Source organism: Artibeus jamaicensis, unplaced genomic scaffold (assembly GCF_021234435.1).
Source record: "Artibeus jamaicensis isolate MK-2021 breed Jamaican fruit bat unplaced genomic scaffold, CSHL_Jam_final contig_196, whole genome shotgun sequence".
Lineage (NCBI taxonomy): Eukaryota > Metazoa > Chordata > Mammalia > Chiroptera > Phyllostomidae > Artibeus > Artibeus jamaicensis.
Window position 1 is genome coordinate 5,364,169 of NW_026521401.1, and position 22,537 is coordinate 5,386,705.

The 22,537-nt window shown below is 39.7% G+C and overlaps 1 protein-coding gene across 6 annotated transcripts in view; it reads left to right on the plus strand.

Moving 5' to 3' along the window:
* Positions 1 to 22,537, plus strand: part of ARHGEF12 (Rho guanine nucleotide exchange factor 12) — a 247,618-nt gene that overhangs the window by 217,997 nt on the left and 7,084 nt on the right. For all 6 annotated transcript variants that reach the window (XM_037153636.2, XM_053672626.1, XM_037153638.2 and 3 more), the window contains 8 exons: positions 5,487 to 5,587; positions 13,708 to 13,785; positions 15,141 to 15,216; positions 17,286 to 17,453; positions 18,703 to 18,790; positions 19,756 to 19,842; positions 19,977 to 20,053; positions 20,326 to 20,559. In XM_037153636.2, coding sequence (XP_037009531.2) covers positions 5,487 to 5,587; positions 13,708 to 13,785; positions 15,141 to 15,216; positions 17,286 to 17,453; positions 18,703 to 18,790; positions 19,756 to 19,842; positions 19,977 to 20,053; positions 20,326 to 20,559 — 909 coding nt within the window. The remainder of the gene's footprint in view (positions 1 to 5,486; positions 5,588 to 13,707; positions 13,786 to 15,140; positions 15,217 to 17,285; positions 17,454 to 18,702; positions 18,791 to 19,755; positions 19,843 to 19,976; positions 20,054 to 20,325; positions 20,560 to 22,537) is intronic.

Sequence of the window (22,537 nt, forward strand, 5' to 3'; positions counted from 1 at the left end):
GACATAAACTAAGGGATGAGGTGAAATGCAGGAGGGTAGGGGGGTCGGTCCAGGGCAGAAGCAGATAAGGGGGAAAAAATGGGACAACTGTAATAGGATAATCAATACAATGTACTTAAAAAAATTAAAATAAGTACTGAATAAATTCTACAATTGAGCTTTAGGCTGTTATAATTAATTTTCATTAATAATTCTATGCAAGTTCCTATTTCTTATGCTTCAGAATTTGAAAACACTCATAAGCATGACTTATATTTTAGTATGTCTGTTTATTATAGTTAGACTATGTTTGGAGGATTATAATTTTGAATATTTGATTTTGGTATTGACGTTGTATACCTCAGTGTAACTCATCATATTATAGTAAATTTCATGTTTTATTTATTCATTTTTAATTTTTAAAATTTGTTTATTGATTTTATTTTTTTGCTTTTTTAATTGTTGTGCAATTACAGTTGTCCCCATTTTCTCCCATTACTCTCCCCTACCCTGCCCACACCCATTGCCCGCATTCAGTCCTCTAACACCCCCATTGTCTTTGTCCATTGGTCCATTATACATGTTCCTTGGTAACACTTCCCCTTCTTTGCCCCATTATTCTTCTCCCCTGACCCCTCTGGTCATTGTCACTTTGTTCTTAATTTCCATGTCTGTGGTTGTGTTTGGCTTGCTTGTCTGTTTTGTTGATGAGGTTCCACTTGTAGGTGAGATCATACTGTATTTGTCTTTCACCGATTGGCTTATTTCACTTAGCATAATACTCTATAGGTCTGTCCATGCTGTCAAGAAGGAGTTCCTTTCTTTCTGCTGTGTAGAATTCCATTGTGTAAATGTACCACAGTTTTTTGACCCATTCATTAACTGATGGCAGCACTCCACTATTGTAGATGGCATTATTATGAACATTGGGGTGCATAGATTCTTTTGAATTGCTGTTCCAGGATTCTTAAGGTATAATCCCAGCAGTGGAATTGCCAGGTCAAAAGACGGTTCCGATTTAGTTCTTTGAGGAAATTCCATATTGTTTTCCACAGTGCCCTCACCAGTCTGCATTCCCACCAACAGTGCACTAGGGTAGCCTTTTCTCCACAACCTCACCAGCACTTGTTGTTTGTTGATTAGTTTATGATGGCCATTCTGACCTATGTGTAGTGCTATCTCATTGTGGTTTAAATTTGCATCTCTCTGATGGCTAGTGATGCTGAGCATCCTTTCACAGGTCTCTGGGTCCTCTGTGTGTCCTCCCTTGGAGAAGTGTCTGTTCAGGTGCTTTGCCCATTTTTTAATTGGGTTGGTTGTCTTCCTGGAGTGGAGTCATGTGGTTTCTTCATATATTTTTCAGATTATCCCCTTGTGTGAGTTATCACAGGCAAATATAGTTTTCCATACAGTTGGTTCCCTTTTCATTTTGCTGATGTTTTTCTTAGCCATGCAGAAGCTTTTTATTTTGATAAAGTCCCATTTGCTTATTCTTTCCTTTATGTCCCTTGCTCTAGAAAGACATACTGGTGAAAATGTTGCTGCATGGAATATCTGAAATGTTCCTGCCTATGTTTTCTTCTAGGACTTTTATGGTATTGCAACTTATATTTAAGTCTTTTATCCATTTTGAGTTTATTTTTGTGTATGGTGTAAGTTGGTAGTTGAGTTTTATTGCTTCCCATGTAGCTGTCTAGATATCCTAACATCATTTGTTGAAGAGGCTATTTTTACTCCATTTTATGCTTCTTCCCTTTTTGCTGAATATTAATTCACCATAAAGACATGGGTTTACTTCTGAGCTCTCTCTGCTCTGTTTTATTGATCTATGTGTCTGTTCTTAAATGCCAATATAATAGTGTTTTGATTACTTTGGCCTTATAATATATTTTGATGTCAGATATTATGATCCCCCTACTTCATTCTTCTTTTTCAAAATTGCTGTAGCTATTCAGGGTTGTTTATGGTTCCATATAAATTATTCAAGTGTTTATTCTATATCTGTGAAATATGTCATTAGTATTTTGATAAGGATTGCATTAAATCTATAGATTTTGGGGGCCTATATGGACATTTGATGATGATAATTCTTCCAATCCATGAGAATGTAATTGCTTACATTTATTTGTGTCTTCCTTCATTTTTTTTCCAATGTTTAGTTTTCTGAGTAAAGTTCTTTTACCTCCTTGGTAGGTTTATTCCTAAGTACTTTATTTTCTTGTTGCTATAGCAGTAGGGATTTTTTCCCTAATTTCTGTTTCTGGTATTTCATTTTTGGTATGCAAAAATACCTTCACTTTCTGAATATTTACTTTGAATTCTGCCATTTTGCCAAATTCATTTACTAGGCCGAGTATTTTGCAGGTGTAGATAGGATTTTCTATGTACACTATCATGTCATCTGCAAACAATGACAGTTTTGCTTCCTCCTTTCCCATTTGCATGCCTGTAATTTCTTTTTGTTGCCTGATTGCTGTGGCTAGGACTTCCAATATTATGTTGAATATGAGTGGTAAAAGCAAGCATCCTCCTCTTGTTCCTGATCTTAGTGGGAAAGCTTTAAGTTTTTGTCCATTGAGTATGATGTTGGCTCTAAGTTTCTTGTATATGGCCTTTATTATGTTGAAGTATGCTCCTTATACTCCCACTTTGTTGAGTGTTTTTACCATAGATGGTTGCTGTACCTTACCAGATGCTTTCCTACATCTGTTGACATGATCATGTGATTTTTGTCTTTCCTTTTGTTTATGTGAAGTGTTATATTTATTAATATGCAAATATTGTACCATCCTTGAATTCCTGGGATGATTCCTACTGGTCATGGTGTATGATCTTTTTAGTGTATGACAGGATCTGATTTGCCAATATTTTGTTGAGTATTTTAGTGTCATTACCGATATCAACCTGTGGTTTTCTTTCTTTGTTGTTTCTTTATCTGGTTTTGGGATTAGTTTAGTGCTGTCCTCATAAAGGAGTTGGGAATTTTCCCTGGAATAGTTTTTGTAATAGTCTGAGAAGGATAGGGGTTAGATCTTCTTAAACTGTTTGTAAAATTCTCCTGTGAAACTGTGTGGTCCAGGGCTTTTCTGTGGTGGAATTTTTTTATTGCTGCTTCAATTTCACCAGCAATTATCAGTCTCTTCAGGTCTTCTGGTTCTTTATTCAGTTTTGGAAGATTATATTTCTAGAAATTTGTCCATTTCACCCCGGTTTTCTAATTTTTTATCATAGAGTTGTTTGAAGTAATCTCTTACAATCCTTTGTATTTCTGTGGTGTCATTTGTAATTTCTCCTCTTTCCTTTCTATAACCATGGTATTGCACCCAACTAGCCACTGTTTATAAAAGGTGGAAAAGAAATTACTGTTATTACAGGGGGAAAAGAATGGGAGCTGACTTAAGAAAGAAAAGCACTTATGTGAGGTTGTATGGAGGAGAGCTAGTGAGAGTAAGGGATAGAAACTTGGCATAGTGTGAGAGAAAATAAAATTTACAGCAATGATAATTCCAGGAAGATGACAATATGAATTAAGACCAGGGAAGGGTGCTGTGTTGGATATGAAATATATAATCTGAATACAAAGAGTAAAAGTACAAGACCAAGAGTAGTGAGTTATTTGGAATATGAGTCAAGTGAAATAAGAAAATTAAAATGCAACATGAAAAGGAGAATAAAAAAAAAAAAAACTAAGTGGAATGAAGAGAAATTTTTTTAAAAAACATGCAAGTTCTGCTGAAGAGCCAAATGAAATTTGTCTCAGCTGTTGGTGTTCACCTTCTGACTTATTTCTCGATCTGTGTCTGGCTTTCTCTCCCTTAACAGTTGACATCGGGGGAAAAAAAGTCTGTCTAGTTTTGCCGATCTTCCAGTTTCCTGCAAGCATAGAGAGGCTGGGCTACATTTTTTTCCTTTGCTGTGGTTCTACAAGAATGGTGGCTCTCTCTGGGCTACTATAGTCAGAGGTGCCCAGTTTCCAGCCCAGTCCCTCAGATCACTGTGCAGCCTGCACTCTTCACTGAGCATTTGTGCCCACCTATCATTGATAAGCCACCTCATTTTGCACCTCTTTGATCAGTCCATGAGGGTCCCTGAGTGGGAGCGATTCGAGCCCCCACTCCTCCTCCCTCTTTGTTGGCTGAGGCAGTTTTAGATAAATCCCTGCCAAGAAAGCATCTAAGTTCTCCTTTTGAAAAAAGTCTCTTTGGGCGCCATTGCTGCTCTGAGTCACTGTACAACTTTCCACACAATCCAACCCTCTGACAAATCCAGAGTTTTATTTGGGTCAACACCCAGTTGTAGCCTCCTCTCCTAGCTCCAAGTGTCACCAGGATCCCCCAAATTCTCTGGCAATGTCCCAACCAGTGACCGCAGACCCAGCCTTGGTCTGCTGGCTGTGTGTTGCTTGCTACTGCCCCCCCACACACACACACACTTAGTTCACCCCACTGGACGAATTGTTCCTGTGTGTGCCATGCCTCTCCTGGCATGGGTCTGGGACTTCCCCTCCATGGGAGGAGAGGGAGCCTGTCGGCTCCTATCACTGACCTGACTTTCCTCCAATGTTCCCATGACAGCCACAGTCTCTGGTGCCAGGCCTAGGGACCTTCCCATTGGTCTATGAAACCTCCTTACTGCCCTTTTTGAAGGGTCCTCTGCACACTTTGGCTTCCAAACTTCATTTCGACTGAGATTCTGTTGGCTATTCACTTTGTTTTTTGGAAGATGGGCTATGTGTCCCAGTTGAGTGCACAAGCACGTAGGCTCAGCTCCCACCGATATAGCTGCCATCTTCTTAACCTGTTTATTGATTTTAGAGAAAGAGGGAGGAGGGAGGGAGAAAAAGACATCAATTTGTTGCCTCCCATATGTGCCCTGACCAGGGCTACTACCTAGATATGTGCCCTGACCAGGAATTGAACCCCCAAACTTTTGGTGTACAGGACAATGCACCAACTAACTGAGCCACACCAGGCAGGGCCAGGTTTTATCTTCTTTTAATGATACAGATTTTCTAATCTATTTTATTTCTGTAAATCTAATTTCAAATTCAGAGAAACTTACTTTGGGGTTATTTTGAGTTATTTTGAATTATTTTGTATTATCATTCAAAAATTGCCTTAACGGGTGCACTGTACTTAATCATGTAGGCTGTGCACTGTGATATTTTAGTGGAGAGGGCTCCCATTTATATTGCTTACAATGTGAATGAGACCGACTCCCTGGAGTGAGTAAGATTGATACTTGGTGTAAAACATATGTCCTTGTGTTGGTTTCCTATACTATGATTTCTTTTTAAAGATTAGTATTTGTTTTAAAGTACTGTCATATGTAGTTTAACACGCCCAAAGACTACCTGAATTGACATTCTTCCATCGGTTTTAGCCTGGTATGAAAATATTCAGGATCTTAGTATGTTCTTTTAGCTATTCAAATTAGAATGATGTATATGATATCATTTTTTCTTGATATCCTCCATTTTCCATTTTGGATTTCTTGCCCTTATTTAGAGTGGCCAACGGAAAGGGAGAAGGTGAAGAAAGCTGCAGATCATTGTCGTCAGATCTTAAATTATGTAAATCAGGCTGTCAAGGAGGCAGAAAACAAGCAGGTAAGAAGGGAAAAGCAAGATATGGGATGACATAGTAAGAATATTAAATTAGTGTTTCTTGGAATCTGTGAAATAATCTAAAGGTGGACATTTGTTAGCTATTCATGTAGTATGTGGGTCTGTACCAATTTGTGATAGAACATCACAGTTTTACTTGACTTTTCTGAGCATTTCTAGTTGCTTGTTTGCTCATTCATTCAACAGATATTTATACAGTATCTAGTTGTATGCTAAGTGTAGGGTATAGAGTGGTTGGAAAAAAATGAGTACAGTAATTGCCCCCACTGAGCTTGTTTTCTAACAGAATGGAACAGCATTAAACAGATTATAGTGCAAGTATTCGATATTTTGTATCAGTTTTGATAGCTGCCGTAAAGGAGAATTTTAGGATGCTAGGAGTGTCTAATTTGGTGGGGCAGGGCTAGTCTAATTTGAGGATGTTAGGTAGTGGCCATCAAAGTAAGCTTCTTGAGGAACTGATATTTAAGCCCACCTCTGAAGGATGAGCTTGAAGGATTGGAATGAAATAAAATAATGTGGAAATGAGCAACCTTACAGGTAGAGGGAACAGTATGTAGAAAAGTCTTAGGGTAGAAAAATAGCATTATCTGTTTGAGGAACTGAAAGATTAGTGTTTATCAGGCCTAAATGAAAAGTCATAGTGATATGAAATAAGATACAGTAGGCTAGGGCCCTGTAGACCATGTTAAAGATTTTGGTTTTTATTGTAAGAGCACTGGGAATTCATTATACTCAGAGAGTAGCATGTTCAGGTTTTTCATTTCTAAGTACCACTCACCTACTCCATGAAAAATTAATTGAAGAGGGAAGAGAGTAGATGAAAGAGCTCCCATAGGAGTCTTTGAGCAATCTAGGATATATGATGCTGGCTTGGGGGAAGTGCAAGAATTGTAAAAATATTTCAAAGATAAAATAGACAGGATTTGGTGCCTGATTTAGAGAAGGAGTTGAAGAGAACTGATGTCAGAAACAAATCCAAGATCTCTGGCTTGCACATTTGGATGAACAGGACGAGTGGAGATATGTGGGGAGGATTATGAGTTCAGTTTGCAATACCAGGTGAAAATATACAGTAAACAATTGGCAACATGTACTCACCTCTAAGAGGACTCTACTGAAGATAAAACTATAAGATATTAAGCATATAGAGGATTAGTAAATCCATAGATCTTAGGTATAAGAAATTATACTCAGTTCCTAAGTATAATTTCTTAGGCACTGAGTATGACAGCGGCTCTATTGGTGAGGCTGTAGGAAGACAGTTATTTCAAAATGTATTGTTTGGAGTATAAAATGATAAAGCCCCAAAGGGCAATTTGGCAATATTTACCTAAATTAAAAATACACATATTCATACATCTACCTTTTGATCTGGCAACTCTGTTCCTAGTTATTCCCAAGAGAAATGAAGCTATATGCCCAGAGACTTGTATGGGAATGTTTATAACATAAACCAAATGTGGTATTGTTACAGAAAACAGCTCAGCCGCTTTCAGGTATACAGAGTGGAAGTTTATTTTCACGTGTGCGGACCCAGAGGAGTCAGTCTTCAAATTCTGGGCCTCGAACAAAGGGTTCTTGGGGTTTATATAGTCTGCAACGGCTTCCTGTCCACATGGCAAAGTGGGATACAGAAGCGGAATGCAGAAGTTAGTTCTGGCTACAGGGCTCCCCATGCCTACATGGCAGAAGCAAAGTACAAAGGCCAAATGCGGAAGTTAGTTCTGACTGCGGGGGGTGGGGTGGGGGGGAGAAGGTAGAGGGGCTAATCCTAGTCCTTGAGAACATCCTGTTGTTTGCTTTCCCAAATGGCCTTATCGCTCTTCCCAGGGTGCTTGGGGTTTGGGTGAACAAAAGGTTTTTCAAAGTCCCCCCCACCCCCCACCCGCATCATTCCCCCCTTTTATGCTAAACAGCACTAGTGCTTGTTTTAGCATCACCATCTACATCTGAATGTTCACCCTTGGAAAAATCTATTCTTTGGTAATGATGCCTCTGGAAGGAGAGGATCTTTGTGGTGGCTTTTCTAGTTACAGTAGCTTCTAGCTGCTGTACTATTGTCTGCACTAAGCTTGGCCCTAAGGTTAAAACTAGGAACAGGATAAAGAGGGGCCCTAGAATTGGGGCTAGCATGGAAAATAAGGCAGATTGCCACCAGTTGCGGCTCTCAGTAAGATTATTGGTATCTTCTAATCTCTTATGGATTTCTTTTAATTTGTTAATGTTTTCTTCTACTATCCCACTTTCATTTATATAGTCTTGTAGGAATAAACAAGTCCCCCCTTTTGATGCTTGACAGTGCTGTTGACTGCTCTAGCATCACTTTATGGTTATTCTTGTAAGTCAGGGGGCTATTGTAATATCTGATAACGGTATCACTGGAGGGACAGGATTCTGGCAGTTGCCCTGAGGGTAACTGTTGCTCTAAGTTCTAGACTATGAACCGCAGGATATAGGGGCCGAGCTTAAACCTACGAAGATAATACTTAGGGGTCCTAGAAAGGGAAATAGCTACTGGAGCCAGGCTTGAGGATTTATTCCTCAATTTCTCTAATTCTAACTTTCTGTTTCTTTGGTGCGGCAGTTATATTCTCTCTGATTTCTTTAACTTTCTTAGCTATGATCCCTGACTGATTTACATAGTAGTGATATTCCTCTCCTAGGAACATGCAGGTCCCCCCTTTCCCTGGAATCAGAGTATTAATGAGGTTTCTTTCCCTTCTGGAATTATATACAGGACAATGGACAAAGGTCTCATCTTCTTGTAACTGCTTCTGGCTGGACATGGATGTTGTCCTACCTACCCTTGGGTCAGGGGTACCCTGAAAGGGGGGGGGGGGTGCAGCACAGAGAGAGTCCTTCCTGCAAGGGGAAGGACCTTACAGGGTCCTGGTCAGTTGGTTGTCACCAGGAAGTCGCAAGCTTGGCGTCCAAAGGTTGGCATTACTGGACCATTGGCATCCTGGTCAGGTTGTATTCTGGAGGTGACAGATTAGGCAAGAAATTGGAAGTACCATTAAATCATAACTATTAAATGACAAAGGCAGGGACTTCAGTAAAGAATGGCTTATCTAGAGGAAGGTGTACAAGGCATGCTACACCTATCCCAGACTCTTGTGGCCTATTATACTTCACTCGGGCTGAGGGGAATACATTAGGATTTCCCTCCTTTTAGATTTCTGAGCCCTTTCTCTCCAAGCTATCAAGACAGAAAAGGTAAAATCAGTTCTAAAGTGAAGCCCACAGACTGCCTCACCCTTTATCAACCTAGCTACTTAGTTGAATCAAACCGTTGTGTCTCAAGGGGGTGACGATGAAGATGGGCTCCTTAAGTGAGGCCTATATTGTAACTAATCACTCATAGGCATAGGCAGGTCATAGGATACACCCTATGAAAACAGAATAACACACAGGTTAATGCACACAACAATCTCTAAAACAGTCTCTGTGCCTATGAGACTGTTTTTTGGAAAGACATTCCATTGCAAGGTCTTCCTGCAATGACATTTAACAGTGGCAATTTGACAGGTCCTTTGCACCTGTAAATTGTACATCTTTGGTGACATCACAAACCTGGTTTCAACTCTTCAATGAAAACAAACTTTCAAGACAGCTGTGCCATTCTGATGTCCAATACTGAGCATAGTGATTTTCCTTGAACTATAGTTTTTCTCCTTAAGATCACTCTCACTGTTATTACAGGGACTACTTTGGATCCCACTTTTGATTTTGACTGTTTGTTTGCATAAACACACTAAGAGCAGCCTGGATCACTTGTGATCCTTAAGTCTGCTTTGCTGGAACTCACACAGGGAACTCTTAGACTGACTTCTCAGTCTGCCCCCTCGGGACACGGAAGCAGAACCACACATCTGCCATCTGGCTTCGCCTGTACCAGTTGTTTCACTCAAATCCTTGAGCCTCTATTGTGGTTACAGGTTCCTTTTTAGCCAACAGAGCAAAACCCAAAACACAGAGTTCTGAAACAATACACAGGTAGAGGCATTTTCTTGCACCAATGCATCCACTGGTGCCTTGCAGAGACATGCTCCTTCAGGCCCAGTCTCATGGCAGGGACATGCTGCTTTGCCTCAGACTGAAATGCTTATCAGCCCCTAATGACCCTTCCTGGGTCCTGGGTGGCAAAGGCATCCTCTCCAACCGGCTACAGTGACCTTTCCTAGGTCTTCAGGTACACAGGGTTTCTGATCAGAAACAACCAATGGCAGAGAAATTCTCTCTTTTCCCCCAAAACCAGAAAACAAGTAGTTGAAGTTTCCTTTACTCTAGGTTTAAAACTTTCATATCCTTTATATATGTTTCTACTCATCTAGATTTAATCATTATTCTCTTTTAATCTTGGTTCCTTTCCCACACTGGGAAGAACTGTACTTAAACTCAGTATGTGGCAGCTAAAAGTCCCTAACACTTTAGGTATCTTCTACTAAAAGTCCCTAGATTCGTAGGGACATTTTGCACCTTTCTGAAGTTTAGACCTTGCAAATACCCTATAAATCAGGTGGTCACTCATGGACCTCAGTTCATGACTTTCAAAACCAGAGCCTTTACTATTAGAACCAGTTACACAGAGAACCTGACTGCTGCAGTGCCCACACAGCAGTAGCATGCAGCCTATAATCTAAAGAGAAGCCTTATCCAGATCCAAAATGGCAACGCCTGTGCATGCTCTGTCCTCTAGGTGGGGCACTCATGTGGCTCATCTATTTTACCTACAATGGCAGTACCCTGACTCTGGTTCTACTCACCTCGGAAGGTCTCAGGACTCTGGTTTCAGGAGCCCAGGAAGCCCCCAAGGCCCTTTCTACCTGCAGGCCTGGGGGCACCACAGAGCTGCCCTCCATCTACTGGGGTGGTTTACTGAGGCTGCAATCACCAGTGGAGGCAGGGCAGAGGTCCCACCCTACCTCTGAATGTGGAGACTCTGCAGCTCCGTTTTCAGGAGCCAAAGCAGCTCCTGGCAACTCCTGCTGCGGTGGGTGAGCAGAGCCCACTTGCAGAGGCTGCGAATCCGTGGTGGAGACTTCTCCCACTTGCAGGGCGGGAGAAGCCATAGTGGGCCTTGTCTCCCCAGAAAGCAGCGTCACCACTGGAGTTCCTGCTGTCTGGGGTCCACCATTGTCTATTCTGAGGATGGGAGGAGGTTTCCCAAAAACTAATCCACACGGGGCACTCCCAACCCTAAGCACCGCCAGGGGCAGGAAATCAGTCCAAGGCAGTCTAGTCTCCCGGTGGAACCCAGCCAGAGCTTCCCTGAGAGTCTGGTCTATGTGCTCCACCCTTCCCAAGCTCTGGGATCAGCATGCAGTGTGCCCACCCTGCCCCGACCTGTGCCCCTTCTTCATGGACACCTGGCACCCTGTCTTCATTAGCAGTTCAAACAGCTGGCAAGGACCCTCCCAGCACCAGTCTCAGGTTGGTGTGGCTGAAAGGAGGTTATCTACACACCGATAACACTGGGTCAGTCTCCTTCTCGGTAAATGATTTTAGATCTCTGGCTAGGGCCTCTCCTAGGGGAGTCCGAGAGTTTCTGAAGCCCTGTGGCAGTCTGGTCTGGGTCTAAGCCAGCTAATCTGAGGACTGTAGGTGCTTATAATCCTGGTCTTTGTCGCCCGCCAGTGGGCTTTTCTTCCTTCCTTTTGGGGCACTCTCTTTTCTAGTAGCCCTTCTCTCTGCAGTAGGCGCACTGGTCTCATTCCGTGCTCCAGTGTTCTGGTCTCTTTCTTTTCTTAGGCAATCTGGTGGCTCCCTGCTCCTGGGAGGTATCTGGTTTCCTAAAGGACCCACTGCCAGGGCCACCAGCACAGGCCCAGGAGGTCTTCACAGCTTGCTGCTGGCTCAATCATGGGGCTTGGCTGGGGCAGCCCTGCTTGTCTCCCTGGAAACCCCTTTGGCAGGACCAGGTACAGGGGGCCATGTGGGCCTCAGCCACCTCTTGTCCCTCCAGCAGAGGGGGGTTGTCACTGCCTCTGCCTCACTGCTCTGTTATACTGGGGCATATTTTAGAGAGGCCGACCCCTTTGAGCAGGGTCTCTACTCTGCCGCCAGAGACCAGCAGGAGCCAGAATCTTGGTTGCAGATGAGGGTCTTTGCTTCCCCGGGTCTGGCCAAGAGTTTCCAGAGCATATAGGGGAGGTAGACTGATAGGCGGCTCTTTCTCTGGCTCTTCTTTGAAAATGGGGGCAGCGTGTTCCTCTTGACCGGGCAACTAAAACACTGGATTGCACCACTTTTCACCTACTGCCAGCCTTTCCCACTGTCTTAGGCTTCTGACCTGCACCCTGACAACATGTCCTTCACTAATTCCTGCCAGCGGTCTATGTTAACGTACTGATATGGGTGTCCTGGCTTGCCTGTTACTATGAGGTGGACTGTCCTAATTATACCTAAGTTTAGTGTTCCTTCAGGGGCCAGCCTACTCCAAATGCTGGCTACTCAGAGGTGCAAAAGACCTCTAACCAACCAGCATCTATGCTGGGGCCCACTCTTGCTCCATAGGACCAGCCCGTGGAGCCACAAACACAGTCACTCACATTTTCACTCTCAAGCACTCCGAGTTTAAACAATCCCTCCCCGAGTGAGGGTCAAGCGGTCGGACTCAGCATGAAACTGACCCAAAATCAGGTCCCTCCCTGGGTGAGGGTCAAGCAGTCGGACTCAGCATGAATGCGACCCAAAGTTCTGATTTGAGGCGATCAGCCTCTTTCCGGTCTCGGGTCAAGTCCCCGGGGCTCTTACCAATTTGGCGCCTCTGGTCTCAGGTCAGGTCATAGTCCGAAACCCTCACTTCCCGCCTGGAGTGCAGGCCTGCGGCCATCACCCCAACCGGATGGGGTCTGAGAAATCTCAGGGCACGTGCACCCCCGCTTCCCCAGTTGGATCTCCGGCCACCTCCCCCCTTATCCAGTCGGTGGCAAGTAGGCCGGAATTTGTGTGGGGTCGCTTCCCAGTCAAGGAACCAAATGTTATAGGAAAACGAAGCAACCGGACACCGAGGGATTCTGGAGTACGAGGTTTATTATTAACATGCACGGTCCCATAGGAGTCAGTCTCCAAATTCTGAGCCCCGAACAAAGGATTCTTGGGGTTTATATAGCCTATAGGGTCTTCCTGTCTATGTAGCAAAGCGAGATACTGAAGTGGAATGTGGTAATTAGTTCTATCTATGGGGTAGAAGCAGAGTACAAAGGCTAAATGTGAAAATTAGTTCTATCAGCAGGGGTACTAGTCCCAGTCCTTGTGACTATCCTGCTGTTTGCTTTTCCCAGACGGCCTTATCACTCTCCAAGAGCACCTGGGTTTTGGGTGAACAAAGGTTTTCCAAAGCTTCCCACATCATATTGCCTGATAAAGGAAAAAATTTGAAGTAACCTATATGTCCATCAGTAAGGTGTAGTTAAATAACTATGTAGCTTATTCAGAATTGAATACCATGCAGCCATTTAAAAAATGAGACAGCTTTCTCTATCTATGTACTAATATGTAACAGTCTTCAGGATGTATTGGTGATACACATACACACAAAAATGTGTATATAAACATATTATGCTACCGTATCTTTCTTGTTGCAGGATATATACATCATAACATGTAAAGAGACAAGCATACACGTATATTCTATTTGGTTGGAATTTTTGTCATAGACTACCAAAGAAGTGGGTAATTCTTTAGAGGAAATTGGGGTGGCGAGGCAACAGAACAGAGTTGAAGGGAGACTTACTTTTTATTGTGTACCTTGTAGTACCTTCTGAATTTTGTACATGTATGTGACTTACATGTTCAGAAAATAAATACAAGCTACTTAGAAGCCAGTGAATTTGAAAAGATTGAGAAAGCAGAGAACCAAAGATGTAAGGCAAAAGCTAGGAGAGTTTGCAAAACCAAGGGAAGGAATGTTTTAAGAAAGAGTGTGTTGTCAGTTTTGTCCAGTATGGCAAAGAGCTGTGTAAAATGTAGGTTAAAAAATGTCCATTTGGGAAAAAAGAAAAAGAAAAAGAAAAAAAATGTTCATTTGATTTGGGAATGGGGAGGTCATTGATACCCAAAGCAGTAATCTTTGCTCTATCCTGTCTAATTTTCAGCGTTTAGAAGATTATCAGCGCCGCCTTGATACTTCCAATCTGAAGTTGTCAGAGTACCCAAATGTTGAAGAGCTCAGGGTGAGAGATGGTCTAATAATTATTTAAAAAAATAAAATTTACTAAAGACCTGGCAGGTAACTAACATCTCAGTAGGAACATACATAACCTGAATTGAGTTCTTTCATTAAATGTCGAATCTGTATAAAAAGATTACTTTAGTCTTTCACTAAAAGAGTATTTCTGTGAGACTGTTTTGTGATAGAAATTTAGAGGAGGCTAAAGAACATTACTTATTAAGTTTAACTTACTGTGTTGTATATTTTGAATATGAATAGGGCTGTTTGCTATGGGAACTTTAGTAATGGTCACTTTTAGCATATGAGACTTTTCTATTAACAGCTACTTAAGCTTTTAACTCTTTCTTGGTCTATTGCACTAGGTGGTTGTTTTGGCAGATTTATTTGGTGGCTGTTAAAATAGACTTATATATAATAGCTTATATCACAACTTATCCAAAAGCATACTAACGTGCTTAGCCCTGACTATAAAATGAGGCTTTTCTAGAGCTACTTATACTTCAAGATGATTTTCTTACTAAGTTATTAATATTTAGATCAAGCCTGAGTACTCTCTGGACTTTTCATAAACGCCATTCCTTAGAAGTTCCTTTGGAACTAGAGTCTGGAACTTAGAGCTGTATTATAAATAAGCTATGCATTATCCTCATCTAGTTATTTATAAAAAATTAAACAGTGGGTTGAGAATATGTGGCTTAATATTTATAGCTTTATTTTTTTACCTTATTTTTATAGTCTACACTATTACAAATGTCCCCATTTTCCCTGCCCTTTGCCCACCTCTTCCCCAACCCTCCTTCCCTCTGGTCATCACCATACTATTGTCTCTGTCTATGGATTATACATATGTGTCCTTTGGCTGATCCCTTCACCTTCTTTCATCCAGTCTCCCCTCCCCGATCCCTCTTGAAAGCTCTCAGTTCCAGTATCAATGCCTCTGTTTCTCTTGTTGGTCAGTTTATTTTGTTCATTAGATTCCACAAATAAGTGAAATCATAAAGACAAAGGAACTCTTACCTTTTGTAACAGCATGGATGGACCTGGAGATTATTATGCTAAGTGAAATAAACTAGTTAGTGAAAGACAAATACTGCTTTATTTTATAAGCTAATATCCTCTGTTTACAGTGAGATTTAGAAGACAGCACTGCTGAATGTTTCCCAGGATTCTTTTCCTTTTTAGAAAATTTTATGCAGTTTTCTTTAATTTGCTTTTTACTTCATAGTTGAAAGATATCAATAATAATAGTGAATGTAAATGGTAATTTTACATTAAGAATTTCTTGAAAAGAGACTGTGAAATATTACCCCACTAAATGCTTAGGAATAATTTATATAATTCTTTTTATTTTGACAGAATTTGGATTTAACAAAAAGGAAGATGATTCATGAAGGGCCATTGGTTTGGAAGGTGAATAGAGATAAAACTATTGGTAGGTCAAATATCTGTCAGTTTTGGAGAGAGTGAAGAAAGGAAAAGAATGGGAAAGTTTCTTGAAAGAGAGATAACCATTCACCATTTTCAGTTATAAAACAGTGAGCAATGCTAGTTTGTGTTATTTATGTGTTTACAGAAGATACACTCATGTGATTTTGTTTTATGTGAAGTGTTACTCATTGAAGGATGAAGCAGAAAACTTTGTCATGATTCTATCTCCATCATTCTTATATTTGAATGATCTTTCTTTAGATCACTAAATCTAAAACTGAGGAACCACTGTTTTTCATTTCTTGTCAGTCACAGACTAACACTTTAGTGTAATTTTGTAATACAATAAAAATGAATGAAACACCAACTTACACCATAAACCAAAATAAACTCAAGATGGATAAAACACTTCAATATAAGTCATGACACCAAAAAAGCCCTAGAGGAAAATGCAGGCAGAAAATTTTCAGATAATCCTACACAGCAATATTTTCATTCATATGTCCCCTAGGGCAAGGAATATAAGGAAAGAATAAACCAGTGGAACTACATCAAACTAAAAAGCCTCTGCATGGCTAAGAAAACACCAGCAAAATCGAAAGGGAACCAACCATGTGGGAGAATATATATGCCAACATCTCAGACAAGGGTTTGACCTCCAAAATATGTAAAGAATTCACACGACTCCACACCACAAAGACAATCAATCCAGTTAAAAAATGGGCAAAGCACCTGAACAGGCACTCTCCTAAGGAGAACATTCAGATGGCCCATAGGCATATGAAAGGATGCTCAGTGTCACTAGCCATCAGAGAGATGCACAATGAGATACCACTTCACACCGATCTGAATGGCTGTTATTAACAAATCTACAAACAACAAGTGCTGGCAAGGTTGTGGAGAAAAGGGAACCCTAGTGATATGGGAAGCTTTGAAGAATCTTTGTTTACCCAAACCCCAAGCGCCCTGAGAGAGCGATAAGGCCATCTGGGAAAAGCAAACAGTAGGATATTCACAAGGGCTAGGACTAGCACCCCCGCAGTTAAAACTAATTTTCACATTTAGCCTTTGTACTCTGCTTCTGCCACGTAGCTAGAACTAATTACCACATTCCGCTTTTGTATCCCGCTTTGCTACATAGACAGGAAGACCCCGTAGACTATATAAACCCCAAGAATCCTTTATTCGGGGCTCAGAATTTGGAGTTTGGCTCCTTAGCCCGTGCACGTTAATAAACCTCGTACTCCAGAATCCCTCGGTGTCTGGTTGCTTCATTTTCCTGTAATACTAGTAGACTGGTAGGAATACAGACTGATGAAGCCACTGTGGAAAACAGTATGGAATTTCCGCAAAAAACTAAAGATGGAACTGCCTTTTGATCCAGTGATCCCACTGCCTGAACTATACCCTAAGAATCTGAACCACCAATTCAAAAGAACCTATGTACCTCAATGTTCATAGCAGCATTATTTACAGTGGCCAAGAGCTGGAAACAGCCTCAGTGTCCCACCAGTAAATGACTAGATCAAAAAACTGTGGTACATTTACACAATGAAATACAACGCAACAGAAAGAAAGGAGGAACTCCTACACTTTGTGATAGATTGGTTGGAACTGGAGAGCATTATTCTAAGTGAAGTAAGTCAAATGGTGGAAGACAAATACCATGTGATCTCACCTGTAAGTGGAACCTAATCAGCAGAACAAATGAGCAAAATAGAACCAGAGACTTGGAAATAACGAACAAACGGAGAGTGACCAGAGGGGAGGCGGGAGGGGTAAAATGGTGGAAAGAAGGGGAATGGCAAGCAAAGGAACATGAATACAGGGCTGTTGGGCACAGACAGTGGAGGGGGTTGGTGATTGACTTTGGGTGTGGGGCTACAGGGTAAGCATGAGTAATGGGGAAGAAGGAGGGACAACTGTAACTGAACAACAATAAAAATACAGTAACAAGTCAATTATTAAAATGTACTAGATTTAACAGAAAACATCTCTGTTGAATTACTATAAAGTTTATAAAACATCTCAATTTTTATACTAATCACCTTTTTCTGTATTTTTTATTTTTAGATCTCTATACATTGCTTTTGGAAGACATGCTGGTATTGTTACAAAAGCAGGATGATAGACTGGTGTTAAGGTGTCATAGTAAGATTCTGGCATCTACAGCTGATAGCAAACACACATTTAGCCCTGTCATTAAGTTGAATACAGTGTTGGTTCGACAAGTAGCAACAGGTGAGTATGTCTGTTGAATGATACTAACCCCCAGTTTCATTGTAAAATTCTGTAAGATATTCAATGTTATATAAATAGCACAACTGCCATAAAGTTTTTTCTTTTTATATTCTTATACAAATTAAATGAAATTTATTTACTGTTTATAAAATGAATGAAGCCTTGGCTGGTGTAGTTCAGTGGATTGAGCACTGGCCGTGGATCAAAGGGTCACCAGTTCCATTCCCAGTTAGGGCACATGCCTGGGTTGCAGGCCAGGTGTCCAGTGGGAGCCATGTGAGAGGCAACCACACATTGATGTTTCTCCCTCTCCCTCCCTTCCCCTCTCTCTAAAAATAAATAAATAAAACCTTAAAAAATAAAGTGAATTAAGTCTTTATACTCCCTAATTAGGACACCTATAGTCTGAGTAATTTTTTGCACTTGAAAATTTTCTGCATGTTACTTTCCTCTTTATTCCATGTTCAAATCGTTGATAGACATCAATGAAAATAGTGAATTGGAAGATAATCCCCGTGAAAAGACTTTTATTAGAGTGATATATTTTTTGATTTAGTGGGGGGGAAAAAGGCAAAAGGCAAAACCTGAAGACCTGGGTGTAGATTGGGTTTTTGAAATCAGTTTCAGGTAGTAAATTATGTATTAATGATGTTAACAATGAAATCTTTTTAAAATTAATATATTGTTGACACTGTTACAGATGTCGCCATTTCCCCCCCTTTGCCTGCCTCCACTTATCCTTCAACTCCCTTCCTTCTGTCCATCCCCACACTACTGTCTGTGTCTGTGACTTAATGTATATTTGTTCTTTGGCCAGAGATCTCTTTTAAAGCTCATTAGTTCCATGATGGCAGGGAAAATTTATGACCTCTGATTCTCTAAAACCCACTGAATATTATTAACTAACTCTTGAGCAAAAGGCCAATTCAAAATAATTGCCAAAGAATGATAGTGTTTAGTTTAGGAACTTAGATACTTTGACCTTTTGATTCTAATAAATTACTGTGGAATCAGTGCTAGTTTTTATAATCTTTGCTTCATTGAAGTATAATAAATACAGTATAACATACAATATGTTGCACCAATATTAAGTGTATAGCTTGGTGAAGTTTTACAAAGTAAGTACAAATTTACAAAGTGAATATATGTAACCTTTACTTGGATTAGATGCAGAATAATATTATCAGTACCCTCAAAATGTTCTCTGTAGGTCATATTATGAGAGTAATTTTTGTCTTTTTTTCCCTAGATAACAAAGCTTTTTTCGTCATTTCCATGTCAGACAATGGAGCCCAAATTTATGAACTGGTGGCACAGACAGTTTCTGAAAAGACTGTGTATGTATTAGATATAGCTACCTTGCTCTATTTTTTAATTAAATTTATTGGGGTGAAATCAGTTAATAAAATTTTATAGGTTTCAAGTGTACAATTCTATGACACATCATATGTGTATGGCATTATGTGGTTAGTACTCAAAAGTCAAACCTCTTTTCATGGCCTTATATTTGACCACCTTTACCCTTTACTACCCCCCTACCCTCTGGTACTCTACTGTTTCATATCCTGAATATAATCTTACAAATTTTGTTTCTTCAATAGGACTTTTGACAACCAAACAACAAACAATTCCTCTGTAGTCTTTTAGATAGGTTCTGAGACCTCGTTTCTTTTTAGATGCCTCTTTTGATTTTGTTCTACTGAAAGTATTTCTTCTAAAGAAAAGATTCTAGAAGGATCAAGTGCAGATTTTTTAATGGGTAGAGTATCCATTATGTTATAAGGTTTTTCTTTAAGGTATAGAGTATGTATAATCTCCACTTAATAGTTATTGCCTATATATATATATATATATGTATATACACACACACACACACACACACACACACACACACACACACACCATATTTTTAGGAGTATATGATGCACCGGACTATAAGACACACGTAAGTTTTAGAGAAGGAAAACGGGGGAAAAATTTTTGAAGCAAAAAATGTGGTAAAATATTTAATAACACGTGACCCCACTCCACCGCTCCCCCCACAGTGAGCCAGGTGTGCTACATTCAGATGATAAGATGCACCCCCATTTACCTCCCAAATTTGGGGGGAATGCATATTATAGTCTGGAAAAAATATAGTGTTCTCTGGCAGAAAATAGAGTGTTTTGTTTGTTGGGTTTTATTCTTTGGTTTTGTTTGTTTCTGGTTTGTTTTGTTTTTATTTTTGATTTCTCGGTGTGTTTAAAGGACATTTCTTTTTACTTTCCCTTTTGTATTTTGGATTCTTTTCAAAATTTCACAGCTGGCAGGACCTAATCTGTCAGATGGCTACATCAGTGAAGGAGCAATCCACAAAGCCAATTCCATTGCCACAGTCACCACCTTGCGAGTGAGTGTGCCTTTGCCTTGTAGGAGGACTGACTTTGTGGTTTTGGTCAGGAAAGGAATGGGTAATTTTACATTTTGTTGCAATGATGTATAGGCACCTCATGAAGTTTAAAGAATGTTTTCTTTCTTCTATAGAGGAGACAATGATGAAGAACCTCCAAAAATAAAAGTGGAACATCATGGCATTTCAGTAACTTGTCTGCAGAGCACAGGTAAATTTATTTGTTAGTTTACCTGGAAGAATTTAGTCCATATAATACTTACTAAAATTAAGAGAAACTTTAACTGTTTTGGTTTATGCAGATTCTGGCATCAGCTATTTATTTTAACAAGCTTTGCTTATTAGCCTTGTAACACTGCTCTAAATGTATTTTACTTAACAGAGACTTTTTAGCTCATGTGGTTACTTTTTCCCAAGTATTTCCTGAACATTTCATGTTAAAAGTTGAAAGATATGTTCTACTTTTTCTGTTTCATTGAACAGACAGAGATTTGGAATTAGAGTCTCCCTTAATATCATCAAAAGCTCAACCTCATTCACTGGATGCCTCTGGGAAATCAGAGGTAGATGATCTCTTTGTGTCTGAGAGAGAGTTTGCAAAGGAACAGCATGCAGATGGGACTGTAAAGGAAGTTGGAATAAAACATCCAATCACAATTCCATATTCACACCTGCCTGTCTCGGAAGGACAGTGGGCATTGGATGCACTAAGGAATTGTAAGTTTTATTTATAAATTAATGCAGATAATAAGTACCAGAGTTATGTAATGTATTCTGCAATCATTTAGGGAGAATCCAAAGAAGTATATAACTGATTTTTTCCTGCAATATTTTTATAATCTAGTTGGGAATATGATAGAAACTTTGCCCATATTTTTAAATAAACAAGCAACACAAGTATATTAACAATGATTTCGTAGGGGTGACCAGGGAAGGAAAGCATCAGAAAACAAGAGAGATGTGATTAATGCCTTGAAGAAGGAGTAAGTTTCTGATAGGTATTTGGAAGAATAGAAGTCATTCAGACAAGACTAATAGTAGGACCAGAGAGGAGAGAAACTCTGAGAGTGTTCAGTGAGCAAAAAATAGACCAGTAGGCCTCTAGTAAACCATTTAGGTTACAGGAGTTGTGGGAGATAAGGATGGGAAGGTAGCAGATGTGTTGTTGAGCCCAGCTGCTGTGAACCTTGAATACTAGATTGAGTCTTCTGAACTTCAAGGATGGCACATCAGTGTTTTGAGGGTTTTTCAAACTACAAATTATTTTTCTAATATTCTTATGGAAATCGTAGTATTTTCCACCAAGGCCCATCCTTTTCACATATGTGCCTGAACATGTACACACCCACAAGAGTGGATGGTCCTTGCCACTGTGTTAGCTAAGCCCCTCCCTCTCCACTCATTGATAATCAGTTACAAATGGGAGTGTATCACATTTCTCAGGCGTATTTGGAGTTGGGGAGAAGCTTGAGAATGATTGTTTTAGTGGTAGAGAACCATTTGAAGTTTTTAAACTATCTTACAACTAATGAAAAGAGATTAATTTTACTGCGAGCTTTTAAAGGTTTTTAATGGAAAGAGGTTTGGGGTGGTACAGTTACCATTAAACTATTGTAGTAGCCTGGGCTTGAGGCTAAAAGGGTTTGAATTAGAATGATGTCAGAGGAATAAATATAAAGTGAGGAGTCAACAAATATTTAAAACAATGAACTTGTTTGGATGTGAGGGTAAAAGAAAGGGAAAATTTAGAAATAATTTTAATTTTTTTTATCAGAAATTAAAGTCATAAAGAACCAACACTGCCCACTGTTACACTCCCCCCCCCTTTTGCCAAAGAATATAGGCTTAATTTTAAAACATGTTGAGCTTAATATAATGAATGATAAGCCACTTAAGAAGAAATGATGAGTAGGACGGTAGAGTTTAAGACTGGAACTTTCTGGAGAGACTAGGGAAAGAGATGGATTTTAGTGTCGAAGCCATAAGACTTTAGAGCATCTCTCAGAAAATGAATGTAAAGCAGAAAGACAGAGGGTCAAAGACTCATAGCTATGTGGAGAAACAGGCGATAGAAATTAAGCCAGAGTTGAAAGTAGGGAACCAGTCAAGTTCTTTAAAACCGAATTAATTCTAGAGTCTTCTGAATTAATATCAATAATGATTTATTTTAAATTTTTAAAAATATTTTTAAATTACAGTTGACATTCAGTATTATATTAGTTTCAAGTATAGCACATAGTGGTTAGGCTTTTATAAGTACAATTAAGATTTCTAATGGTTTGACTAACCTTGTCTCAGTAACTCTGTCATTGTTGAGTTACTGAGACAATGAATGAATTGACCTTACAGCATTAACTTGCCCATTCAAAATCAAATTTGTTCTGTTTTTAACAATCTAAGGAAGCTTTGCTATGAGTAAGGTCATTTATAAAAACTAATAAATATTTTCTTATTTTTTAAAATTATATATACTGCCAATCATCAGAGTTAAATTTTTTCCACAAAGAAGTCTATTTTCTTCTTCACTATTTAAGGAAATTCTGTAGATTATTCTAAATGATAAAATAAATGTTCTGTGTGGCTAATAAAATTAGAAAAAATGATGCCTGTGTATATAGTGTCTGTGTCTGGAATAAAATAGAACCTTCATGTCTAGCTTAACACAGTGTGTCTACATCTGTTTAAGAAGTACCAT